This window comes from Natator depressus, chromosome 7 (genome assembly GCF_965152275.1).
Source record: "Natator depressus isolate rNatDep1 chromosome 7, rNatDep2.hap1, whole genome shotgun sequence".
Taxonomy (NCBI): Eukaryota; Metazoa; Chordata; order Testudines; family Cheloniidae; genus Natator; species Natator depressus.
The window spans coordinates 41,339,838-41,352,444 of record NC_134240.1 but is presented as its reverse complement, the minus strand read 5'-3'; the positions used below and the strand labels follow the sequence as shown (position 1 = coordinate 41,352,444).

Sequence of the window (12,607 nt, the reverse complement as noted above, 5' to 3'; positions counted from 1 at the left end):
ACTCCCACAAACTGGAATTTGAGCAGGGGACCCTCACCAGATGGCCATTGAGCAACATATGCCTTCAACACCCATATAGGCCACAGGTCACCCTCACCAACCCCAATTTGATCAGTTTGTGATCTGTGCACCTTGAGCTGTACAGAGTCACCTCTCCACTGCATGTCCTGTAGTTTGAGAGCCTGCCCCAAAGAGTCTTTGGCACAAGAGAAATAACTTACTGACCGAGAAGGCCCTGAAGAAAGCCAACAGAAAGGTTGCTTTAAACAGTACAGCCTCACCCCTCTAAATGGCAAACCCAAGGAAGAAACTGAATTAATTGCCTAAGGATCTGTAAGGTCACTGGCTTCCTGACATTGCTGTGCATCCCTGCAGCCTGGGTTCAGCTCTCCTACATCCTGTGACTTATGAATCCTCAGATGGGGGTCTGGATGATCTGCAGTGAGACCACCACAGATAACCAGTTACCTAAAGCAAGACCATGAACGACCCAATTTGGGGATTCTGGTATAGGCAAGTCCCTAGCAGACCTTCAGCCCCCACCCCCAAAAAAAAAAAAAAATTTTTTTTAAAATCCACACATATCAAATGCCATTTTGTAAGCTAAAAATGTGCATCGTACACATGCTCCCTTGGCTGTGGATATGGTTTCTAGCAACCAAGATTCCATAGAGCTACCCATCTCTGTTCTGGCACTTCCTTGGCTTCCAGTGCTAGTGCTCTGAATCTGCTGCCTGCAACTGAGAGAGCATTAGCTATACTGCTGTTAAGCTCAGGCACATGCTTGGCAGTGAAATGAATATTGCCTACAGATTTCTGTTTGGTAGTGTTAATTGTTAAACATCTCTAGATAAAAAAAAAAGTGTTTTGAGAACCTTAGTCACATAAAGGATTCCATGCAGACTGAGTCACTCCTTCTCCTCCCTGTGAAGGGCTACTGTGCCCCAAGAGAAGGGAAATGGTCTTTTCCATAGGGCTGTGGGTGAGACAACAAAATATGTCCTGCCCTTAAGTGCATTCCAGTTCCTGACAGGCAAGACAGAGGAGACAGACAAGCCTCTCTGTTCAGAGCACAATGCACACATTTCAAAAACATGGACCATTTGGGGCAAGTAGGACTCCATCCCAAAGATGACTCTGCTCATCTCAGAACCTGATCTGCACTCCCCTTGCCACCTGAGGGCACACAAGGAGAGATATAGACGAAATTCCAAAGCTGAACCATTTCCCCCCAAGTTTCAGGAAACTGGTAGAAAGAGTGTTCAGTTCATCCAGCAACTGATTGGTGTACCCACACTGTAGCCAGTTTGTGGGATCATGAAACACCCAGCTGACTGGAAGAATTCTGGCACTGACACTGACTGACATGCTTGAGCAGGACTGCTATGCAAGGACAGAGACAAACACTCAAAGCCATTCAAACCATAGTTTAATAATCCAGACATTGGCTGGGAATGGGGGTTAAGATCCCACCTACACTAACACCTGGTCTTCTGACCCCAGTTAGAACATGGGCTCAGGGGAGCTGCATTCAGATTCTCCTATTTAACAGCCCAGACTGCAGCCCTGCAAAGCTGAAGGCTGCACCATCCTTTGGGGACCTGGTTTAGCCTCATGAGCCCTGAGAGACAGAGGTACATCAGGGGCTACCACGTTTGTCCATATCTCCAATATGGCAGAGATTCTAGCGTAGAGGTGGCTTCTAACTCAAGAAGAGTCACTTTAGCTTTATAAGCAAGGGTTCATTGGAGAGGAATATCACTGCTGAAAGATTACACCAGCCAAAATAAGCTAACAATCATATCAGTTCTCTACAGCCTCTCATACAAGTGCCTTCCCTTAGTCCATACCACTGTCTGCTCAATGTATGGTTATCACAGGGCTTTTCAAGCACCTTTCACTAGATGACCTATTCATACCCCCATTGTCTTGGCTTCCCTTGGGAAAGGCGGGGCTCAGGAAGGTGTGGGAGTTGTCATTTGCCTTCCAACTGCAGAGGATTGTCCTCCCTAAGCTTGTATTTTACATTAGAATTTAAAAGACTGCATTCTCATGGACAAAGTTTCTAGAGCCCAGGATGGAGTGGGGGTGAGGCACCTTTTATAACTTCTATTCTGTAAATGTTATAGGGACAGCGGGGTTTATGGGCACTGACAGTGAAGTTCACCAGAACTCAGTGGAAAATTCTAACACAGTATGCTTAGAAGTGGAAATTTCTCATCTTTGGGGTAGGACAGATGATACAGTCTCTGCAGTCAACATTAAGGAAGTTTGTCTTAAGTGTGCAAACCCCTAACTGAAATGCTTTAACCCACTAAACTGCTGTAGAAAGAGACCTTAAGTCTGGAAAAGGATACTCCTCAATAGGTGTCTGATTAGATCAGTCTTGCTGACCACATCTCACAGGAACAAAGTCACCAGTAGCAACACCAGATATACAGTCTATTGCTAGTGACCGAGTTTCCCTTTTTGCTTCCAAAAATGCCAGTTTCTATGTTGTGCATAACTTCAGGCTGCAAGCATGACTAGTCCACAGGAGATTAGGGAGAGACAAGCATAAAGGAATGCTCAAATAGAATGGGTCTCTGCACCAGGAACAAGAACCAAGCCAGGAAGCATCAGACCTAGTCCCAGATCAGAGCCATCAACCCAGCCACCACACTACCCATCTGAATTAGATGGGCCCCAGGTAAGAACCAATTAGACTGGCAAAGCAAGGCACAGTCACCAGCTAAACTCCACCTCATGTGTGAGTGGGGGGCAGAGGGGTCTCATTCAAGTGACAAAAGGCAGCAAGCAGCTCTTCATAGGCATGTCCCACAACCAGAGGCAGCCAGGATTCCTCACTAGGGTTCTGCCCAGGCTATGGGGCTCAGCCCTGGTCCCTTTCCTCCCTATGAATTCTTAACTCCCACTGCCCTAGCACCTTGAGCCCTGCAGGGTCCACAGGGGAAGTGAGGCAGCCCTTATGTTGGCCCAGCACCTGGCCCATGAGCAGCACCATGAAAGTGAATCACTCTGAAGTAAAGCCATTTGGGCATGGTCTCACCACCTTGCACAACTGCTGGCCCACCTGCAGCAGCAGCAGCATGAGGCAAAGCCTAAGGAAGCTGCCCTGCTCTGGCCCTATCCAGGTGGGCAAAGGAGTGAGACTGGGTTAACTACTGGAAACCAGGAAGTAACTCTAACCATATGGCTGTTATGGCTCCAAATCATGTGTCAAATCCTACAAGACCTCAAGCCTACCCCAAATGTCCTGTGAGATTCCCAGTCTTCACAGGACCCAATTTGTCTTGTCCTTTTTGCCTTCTCCCATTGCCGGAGCCAGCAACACACACCCCTTGTGAGACTCAGGGTCCTCTTCAGGTTGGAGAGTTACACTCAAGCTACTTAATTGTTTGGAAAGTTTTTTCATGCCTCCCTGTTATAGAGTATTTCTTTTATAATCATCCAGACTGTGAGTGCTTTCTCTGCTATCAGATTTCATAGGCTCTCAGATTTTTGTCTGTGGAAGCCACTCTTCTCTGTGGTTAACTACCCCAACTAAAAGACTTCTGATAACGTTTTAATTGCACCCAAAGTGTCTTCTTCCATGACAGCTGTAAAGGAACGTGGTTATAAATAGCTTCCTAAGCCCATCCTAGAGTACCAGCATTATTTTATCATTGAAACCTATGCTCAAAATAAAATGGGTCCCTTCTACTTATTTTGATGCTGTACTCCCTCAGATCTAGGCCATTATATGACACATGGCTGTGGGATAAACTTTGTTTCCCATATATCAAGAGCTTCATAAGCAAATACAAACCTATGGAGCAGGTACTACAAACACTTGTTGGGTCTATATCACATTGCCAGCACTAGTATCTGCATTACATTTACAACTGAAGTCCAACCTTCAAGTTATTCCATCTGCAATTAACCAGATTCAGATAGATTGTTATGATAGAACATATTCATGTTTACATGCGATAGGATAAAGAACTGCACGAGGCAGTGCTCAGCTATTGTAGGTTGATGAGGGATATGTTACAATAATGATCAGCATCTGGAGAACCCATGCTGTTGAGAAAATGCAGCTATGTCCCTTAACCTCCCCCAAGAGACTCTTGAAACAGATACGAAGCAAATGAGAATGTTTTGAGACCCATCTGATAGCTTCTAGCACAGAAAGCTGCAGGAGAGAAGCTGATAAATAGCACACTTTGAGCACACTATACTAAATATTATTCTTAGTACAGCTGGGCTGACTTTTTACAGTCCCTATAGATCAGGGGTTGGCAAACTACGGCCCACGGGCTGGGTCCGGCCCCTCGGAGCTTTGGATCCGGCCCGTGGGACTGCCACCGCCTTGGGCTCTATGCCACTCTGGGAAGCGGCCACACCATGTCCCTGCAGCCCCTGGGGGTGCGGGTGGGGGGGGGGGGGGGAAAGAGAGCTCCGCATGCTCCTCTTGCCTGTGGGTACCTCCCCCGAACCTCCCATGGGCTGCAGTACCCCATTGTTGGGCAATGGGAGCTTTCTTTTTGGGGGGGGGGGAGGGGGGGAGGTACCCACAGGCAAAGGAAACATGTGGAGCTCTCTGCACCCCCCCACCCCCAGGGACATGGTGCCAGCCGCTTCCCAGAGCGGTGCGGGCGTGGGGCTGGGGCCGGAGCCGGGGCAGGCAGGGAGCCTGCTCTAGTACTGGTGCGTGCCGCTGCCACCCCAGAGCCGCTCTTGGTAAGCGGTGCCAGGCCGGAGCCTGAACCCCTCCTGCACCCCACCCCACAACTCCCTGCCCTAAGCCCCCTGCCGCACTCCTCCTGCACCTCAACTCCCCATCCTGAGCCCCCTGCTGCACCCCGCACCCCTCCTACACCCTAACCCCCTTCCCTGAGCCCCCTCATACACCTTGCATCCCTCCTCTGCCCCAACCCCTTGCCCTGAGCCCCTTCCTGCACACTGCACCCCTTCCCACACCCCGCACTCCACCCCCTGCCCTGGCCCTGTAAGCAACTTCCCAACCCCAATGTAGCCCTCGGGCCAAAAAGCTTGCCCACCCCTGCTATAGATGGTGCAGACAAGTTTGTCTGATGCACCAGCAGTTCCAAAACTCAACCTCTTGATTTCTCATGTTATTTTTCAACTTTAACTACATTAGCAGTTCCAAATAGAATTCTGTTGTTCACTGTACTGTGTGTGTGTATGTTTTCTAAGCACAGAGCTCCAGTTGGTCTTTTTATCCAGACATCAGGATGCCTAGAATTTCCCAAAGAGGGTTGTATTTTGCAGTTTACAACAACCATTCATGTGATTTCACAGGATCTAAGAACTCAGGCTATGTCTACACTACCACTTATGTCAGTATAAGTTTTGTCACTCAGGAGTATGACTATGCCACCCCTGAGTGATATAAATGACACCAACCTAAGTGCTGGAGAGCTTTTCCCACTGACATAGCTACCGCCACTCATTGGCGGGGAGGATTAATTAAGTTGATGGGAGAGCTCACTCCGATCCGCTTTGAGTGGCTACACTAGAGAGCTTACAGCACTGCTGTAAGCTCTCTAGTATAGCCAGAGCCTCAGACTTCCATTTTTTTGGCAGTTTGGGGTACAGGTCATGAGTACGGAATAAAACTCCACCAGAAGCACCAGCAGAAAGCTTAATTTTGCAAGATTTCCACTCCAGCAGCTTTGGAAATGCATCTCAACTTTAGATCAAAGCAGAATAGGAATTTGGACTCCTTTATTCTACTTAGTTCTGCCTCACCATGTACCTTTACAAGTCAGCCTACCTACCTAACATTTAAGTCAGGGGTCTCAAACATGCGGCCAGCCCGTGGAGTTATTTCCTGCAGCCCACCATAGGCACCAACTCCACTGGCAGCCAAGCTCCGCCCCCCCCCCCCCCCGAAGTGGGTTGCATCCCTGCTCCTCCGCCTACCTCGCAGCGCTTCCCGCCTCCAAACAGCTGTTTGGTGGCACTTAGGACTTTCCAGGAGAGAGCGGGGATGTGGTGCACTCAGGGGAGGAGGCAGAGAAGAGGTGGGGCCTCATGGAAGGGGTGGACTAGGGAAGCTTAACCAAAGTAAATGCGTGTTTTGTCATTTGATAGAAGTGCATTCCTGAGTGTTTATATTTCATTAAAATCCCTCTTTGCATTATAGTTTTGTTTTTAAAAAAAAAAAAGTTAATACATTGACTTTTAATAGCATACTATATTACTCCATTTTTTTTTCCATTTTTGACTATACTTTTGTATAGTTGTATGAAAGGGTTTCAGTGATGCAGTCCCTGGGCCAATGTACTCGTCCTCATGTGGCTCTCATGGTGATTTGAGTTTGAGATCCCTGATTTAAGTGCTTTGGGATTCTCCCATTGACTGATGGCACATAAGTCCACATACTAGTAATCTATGCATTTAGCAGAGAAAAGGCAAGTCTCAAGTCTTGCTATTAGTTTTAAGCCATATTTGGGAAAGATTCCTTTCCAGGCTATTTTACAGGCAATTTTACAAGAGGAGGTTTAATGTGCTCATCCAGACTGGCTAGTATGAACCTTGTTTGATCTTTTTGGTCAATTTGAGTGTTACTTTTAGTAGCAGAACTCTACAGATGAAGTGACAGTTCACTACTTAACTACCCAGACTGTTCTCTAATAAGAGACTGTGTCCCACTGAGCATCAAGCAGTTCTTTGATAATACATTGATTTATAAAGTGAAAATGGAGTTATTTGAAAGAAACATATTAGTTGTTTAAAAGGTATCTTAGAAATATAAAGTTAAACACATTAATTTATTGCTTATTTGCCATTGCATTAACTCATGTTTTGAAGAGTCACTGCTTTCCTTACTCTAAGGTAAGTTACAGCACCTTCCATGCAAGTTCCACTTAGATGCAAAGTTTGGGGAAGAAGTGACCCATCCAAGCTTAGGGTGGCATTTTACTTTGAAGAAGTTGTTTATTCTCAATTTTCACATTCTTGTTGTCTATATCTTGACAATAAGATGACTTTTTTTAAAAAGGGTTTCTAGAGTTACATTTACATTGTACCGTAGTCAGCTTCCTAGCTGCAGCACAACTGTGCAATAGGAATACATGCCTACACCAAGTGTTAAATTGCACCCTTAGATTCCACACTCTCCTTTGCTCCAGTTGTGATGTATTGGTATTAGTTATACTTAGCTTTTCTTATATGCTCACTAGTATCAATTAATAGTGGTTAAAAAAAAATATAGTACTTGCCGATTTCAGTTGGATTCCCTTTCTGATCTGACCCATTAAATCATTTTGATGCAAAGTAGTTGGGGTCTTTTCAGTCTTTATTTTATGCAGCTGTGGTCCTCTCAGTCTGACAGTCTGTTTATGTAGACCTGTTGGTGATGCCCTTTTAGAAGGGGACCGAGGAGATGGCATTGGAGGTGCTGGTGCAATGACAACTGAAGGGACATTCCATGGAGGTAACAGCACTTTTGATGTAGAGGGAGGTGCTAGTAGAATTGCTTTGAGTCCATCATCTGCTCTCAGAACTGGGGAGTTTAGTTCAGTACTAGGACTGATGGTTGAACTTCGCTCTGAAGATGATGTAGAATGAAGCAGAGGAGGAGAACTGGATCTTGAAGATGTGGCTGTAGAAAAATGAAGTTATACATTAAACTCAAGAGCGTATCGGTCTCAGATTGATTTCCTATCCAATCAACCTCAGCAACCCTTTGTTAGGCATAGGTTTTCGCTCATCAGAAATCTTAAAGAAGCAGAATTCCGAGGCACTTATCCCATATTATGTTGTACGATACAAGGGGGTAGGGATGAGGCAGTATACAGCCCTAGAGAAAGGGTCAGATATCTAGCTATTAATACTCTTAATATAGCTAGCCTACTAAGTGTGCCCAGAGCAAAACCTCAAGATGTGAACACCCCTGTATTTTAGGAAAGCTCAAATCCAGTCTTTGAGGCTTGCATTGCCCTTACCCCCTGCACACTATCAATATGCCTCTAAACAGATTCTCTATTAAATATGGAAGGAACCTTCAGTTACATCAGCCTTATCTATGAAGTCATGTTTTACTTGCTTTTGTAAAAAGGCAAGCTTGTAGAGTCTACTTCAATCCAGTGTATTACTGTAATGAGGTGAATGCTAAAATACCAGGCTAAGTGGTATCTTACTTAATTTGCACTAATGAATTAGTACCTCTCATCTGGACCTCTTTCCGTACAGCTTCTATTCCTCCTTTCCTCTCAATTGTTTTAAAGATCTTTTCAGAGGTTCTCTTGTTTTTTAGATGATCCTCTGTTACACCAACATGAATAGCTAGCTTCTTCAGATCTGAATCCAAGATAGTCTACAAGATGATCAGTAAGAGTCAAGTTTAGTTTTCTGCTGTCACATGACTAGCTTATCTCAGATCTTTTCCCACCCCTTGACCTTAAACAGTGCAATACTAATGCATTTGTGTTTCCTTTCCTGAGGTTGCATGGGAAGGAGGATAATGAGGAGAAGATTTCAGCAACACTATTGGAGACAAGCTATCAGTTTCTTTAGATTCCAGAACATTTCTTAAAATTTAAGCCAATTAACAAAAAAAGTTGGGGAACTAACCAGTAAAAAAATCTAGCTTTTCAAACAGAGTATTCCCATTAGTCTCCAGATTACACAATGCAATACAAGTTTGTGAAAGCCTTCACTAAATGAAATCGGTTTACATTCCACTATCTTACTTTAAGATGATTAATAAGTGTAGCTCTATGCTGAAGTGACTTCGTGTTTCTTGTTAGCTCCTTGGAGGGAGTTCAACTACTTTATCCTATAAAAAGTTCAAGTGACTATTCAGTCTTGGAGAGACCTTAAATAAAAACCATGAGAAATAAACTTTTTGAAGTGTGATTTATTAGATCTACTGTTTCCTCTACTCTTAGGATATGTTGCTAAGACGAGTCTTAGTTTAAAAGCTCTTATCTACCCAATTTTAAGTGGATTGGCTTTCTTTAACAATATACCCTCATTATTCCATTTTGGCCACTCTTCAGCAAGACAGAAGAGGCCTTTCCTTTTCATTTTCCCCCACAGGTGTTGAAGAAAGTTTCATACAAGTTTTAACTCAAGGAATGCCAAGTTGCAATCCAGTGCAATTTTTAGCTCATGATCACAATATTGAACTATTAAGAGTTAACAGAAGTTAATTCGAGATTCTAAAATTGTTCCACACAAGCAGAAGCATTATCAGTTTAGTTTGATAGTTGTATTGGTAAATACTTACAGTAAATCCAGTTAGTGGATTCCATCCCACATGGCCCAAGTGCCTAGGGAGAAAATATTTGTTCATTTGAACAGCACACACTGCAGACATAGGATTCAGGATTAGTAACAGTTGTAAGTAAATCAAGTCACCACTGTATACCTTATTGGAGACATATTGAAAATATACTAGAAGTCAGTTTCGCTCAAATTCTAGAATGTCAAGGGTAACAGTTGTATTTGAACTGATCATGGAAACTCCACCACATGGCCCATGCATAGAAAATAAGAGCCCTTATCACAGGATTACATATGCTGTCTCAGGAATAACTGAAGCAGAAGTTTAGATTGTGTGTGTATATATCCCCATTCTGTCTACTATACTTTTAGTATCAACAACATTTGTTTCAGAATCTAGCAAGTCTTTTTTTTTTTTTTTAAAGTAAGTGGATTCATTTTAACATTATGGAGGGACTTGCAGAGTAACATTCACAAGTGATGATACATTACAATTGTCCTAGAAAGAGCCACAGAATATTAAGTCCTTCTGTGCTAACTATAGAAGCTGCCACAGCTAACAGTCTCTTTACTAAACTCCTTCCATCTTTACGAAAGAAATCAAGACGAAGATGACTAGTCTCCCCCCTCCAAGTCTCTAAACATAGTGTCAGGCAACAAAGAACATTCAGATGTGTTAGAAGCTTTTGGGTCTCTTTAGTTGCTTCCCTTTATTTGACTAGCTGTAACTAAGACATGTGCTCTTTAATCATCTGGCCAAGAGAAAACTGACACTACCCACTTTGTTCTCTTTCCTCATGCTTTCCATTGTAGAAGCCTTCTACAGCGTGATTCATCCAAAATCCTTGGACAAACAGCCTAGTCCTTCATGTACCATGGTATTTGCTCATTCTGGTATTCAATACTATGCAAAGCCAGTACTTGCAAACTGTTGCAACTTTAGAGACAGCACATATACCACAAATAATGATTCAAAACAGCCACAGTAACTTCAGCCCTGTTCTCCCTCTCAGACCAAGGTGGGGTTTAACAGCAGTTATCTAGGACCTATGAAGTCTAGCTCAAGTAAGTAATTCTCCTTTAGAAGAAACAGATGCTCAGTATCTCCCAAGTCAGTTCTGGCCCTATAGGGGTTCTCTTTAGTGAGCCAGGGAAGGACTTAAAGGGCTCAAGAACTCTACAGTAACACAACTGTATCACTTCTTAACTGGTATTTAGGGAATTATCTGACAAATCAGTAAACAGGAACAGACATGTTATTTGCTATCCACCATTTGAAGTAAAGCCAACAAAAGTTTGAGGATGAAAGAAAGACTGATGTATTGCTCTTGAAATTATGGTAATTTATTTTCTACAGGTGGCAAGACAAGCTTGACCAAATTCATATATCCCTGTAACTTTAGCTTCTCCCCTACCTAATACATCTGTAGCTTCAGACATGTACAAGAAGAAAAGGTTAACAAGGGTTTAAGCATATTCCCTAGAAGTAAGAGCTTTGTATTATAGGCTACATTTGATCTCCCAGTTAACTGTCCCACTTTGCCTTCTATTGAGAAAATGATATTACTTCAAGTCCGATCAGAACTAATTCAGAGCGAAAATTTTCAAGAGCAACTATAGATTTTGGATGCCCAACCTGATAAGCCATAAAGGGGCCCAATTCTCAGATGGTCCACCTCTTGGAAAATTGTGACCCAGGAGTCCTAAATTCTATTCCCACCTCTGCCACACTCATTGTGTGTCTTTACATCGTGACTCCATGCAGCAATTTGCCATCTGTACAATGTGTACATTATTTACTTAACAGCGCTTTCATAAACACCCATAACAACAGTCTGAGGCACTCTATAAGGGCCAAGTATTTTACCTGAAAAGCTGGTGTTCACTGTTATACAGAGATAGCTTGTGTTTCAGTTGGCGTAGACATTGGGTGTTAGTAAGTACAATGCCCACTTATATACTGGCAGCCAGCTTAAAGTACCTGAAAATTTGGAAGTCAAGTTCCTAGATCTTCCCTAGGATACAATAAGGCCAGTACTGAATAAGAAAAAGCAATTTTGGGTATTTATTAACTGTGCAGAAAACGTTGCAAAACAACTGCTAGATTTGTTAAATAACTTTTATTATTTGCAAGTTAGATACATATTTTTGTCACACTGGATACTACACTGACCAACATAAGCAAACTTAGTATTTCATCTACAAATAAGAGATCTTTCCTCACTTACTTGAAGTTGCTTGGATAACTAATGTCATCTTTATTTATTTTGTTTCTTTTGGGTTTTCCTTTCCATTTAATCCTCTCTTTTGTTGTTTGAGAAACATAAGATGGAGGCGGTGAAATTCCAGGATCAAGAGAAGTTAGACTTGTCTGAGGCACAGGTAATGGTGAAGGCATCTCGAACACAGGCACTGAAACAATGGAAGAAAAGTTAGTGGATGTGTTTGTATAGAATAAGTATTTGCCTCTTGTAATTTCAAGAGGACTTTTTATTAATTTTAACAATCCCTACTAAATCTGTTTAAGGAATGATTATATCCGTGACACGCTGTGAGCGTATTACCCAGTGTAGGCTTACTAATATTGGTTAACAGGTTAAAGACTACCTCCAAGTTTGAAATAACAGGATTATCTGTGTTGAATTTTCAACTTTTCCCTTCTACATACTCCTTGAGGTATAAGTTTGAGAAGTATAATCATTAATATAATTAATTCTCAGTTGCCCAGTTCAAGGCAGGGACACCACCTTCATTTTGATGGTAGTAAAGGTCTGCTTTCAACAGAATTACACAATTTTCAGTATTTGAAAAGTTTAAAAAAACCTCAAGATTAACCAGTTACTAATAAAATAATAGTTAACTATATTTTTGATTTATAGTAGTTTACTATACCTCTAATAATAAAAGAGAATTCACACATACAAGAAACTAGAAGTCTAGTACTGTTCCCCTCCCTGTTAAAGGTTTTATTTTTATAGAGCACCTCCCCTTTCTTAACATAAACTCAGTTTAAATACAACACAGTTGTTAGAGACAGCAACTAACTACTCAACAAGAAAAGACTGCTAGTAGTTCTTAACCATATGTTTCTCTCCACAGCACAAAGTATTGACTGTAGACTCAGTAATGAATGCTAGTTTCAAAATATATGTTCTCCTTATTATCAATTATCATAGTTAAGAACACAGAATGAGCAATTATGTTTTTTAATTACCCAAAAAAGCAACAGTTCTTAAAAATGCCATGTTCACAAAACCAAATCCACACTAATAGTCTCTAAAACCCTTATTTTCCTTATTATTACTTTTCTATATTACTAACATACTTTATTATCCAATTTTCATTATATAGAAAAATCTAAACAAGATAA

General features: G+C 42.4%; 1 protein-coding gene across 1 annotated transcript in view; it reads right to left on the bottom strand.

Moving 5' to 3' along the window:
- Positions 1 to 12,607, bottom strand: part of LOC141990699 (uncharacterized) — a 40,048-nt gene that overhangs the window by 6,937 nt on the left and 20,504 nt on the right. Inside the window, exons 2-5 of the mRNA XM_074958229.1 lie at positions 11,466 to 11,649; positions 9,242 to 9,284; positions 8,176 to 8,326; positions 7,230 to 7,612 (exon numbers count right to left, since the gene is read on the bottom strand). Of these exons, the coding sequence (XP_074814330.1) occupies positions 7,230 to 7,612; positions 8,176 to 8,326; positions 9,242 to 9,284; positions 11,466 to 11,649 (761 nt within the window). The remainder of the gene's footprint in view (positions 1 to 7,229; positions 7,613 to 8,175; positions 8,327 to 9,241; positions 9,285 to 11,465; positions 11,650 to 12,607) is intronic.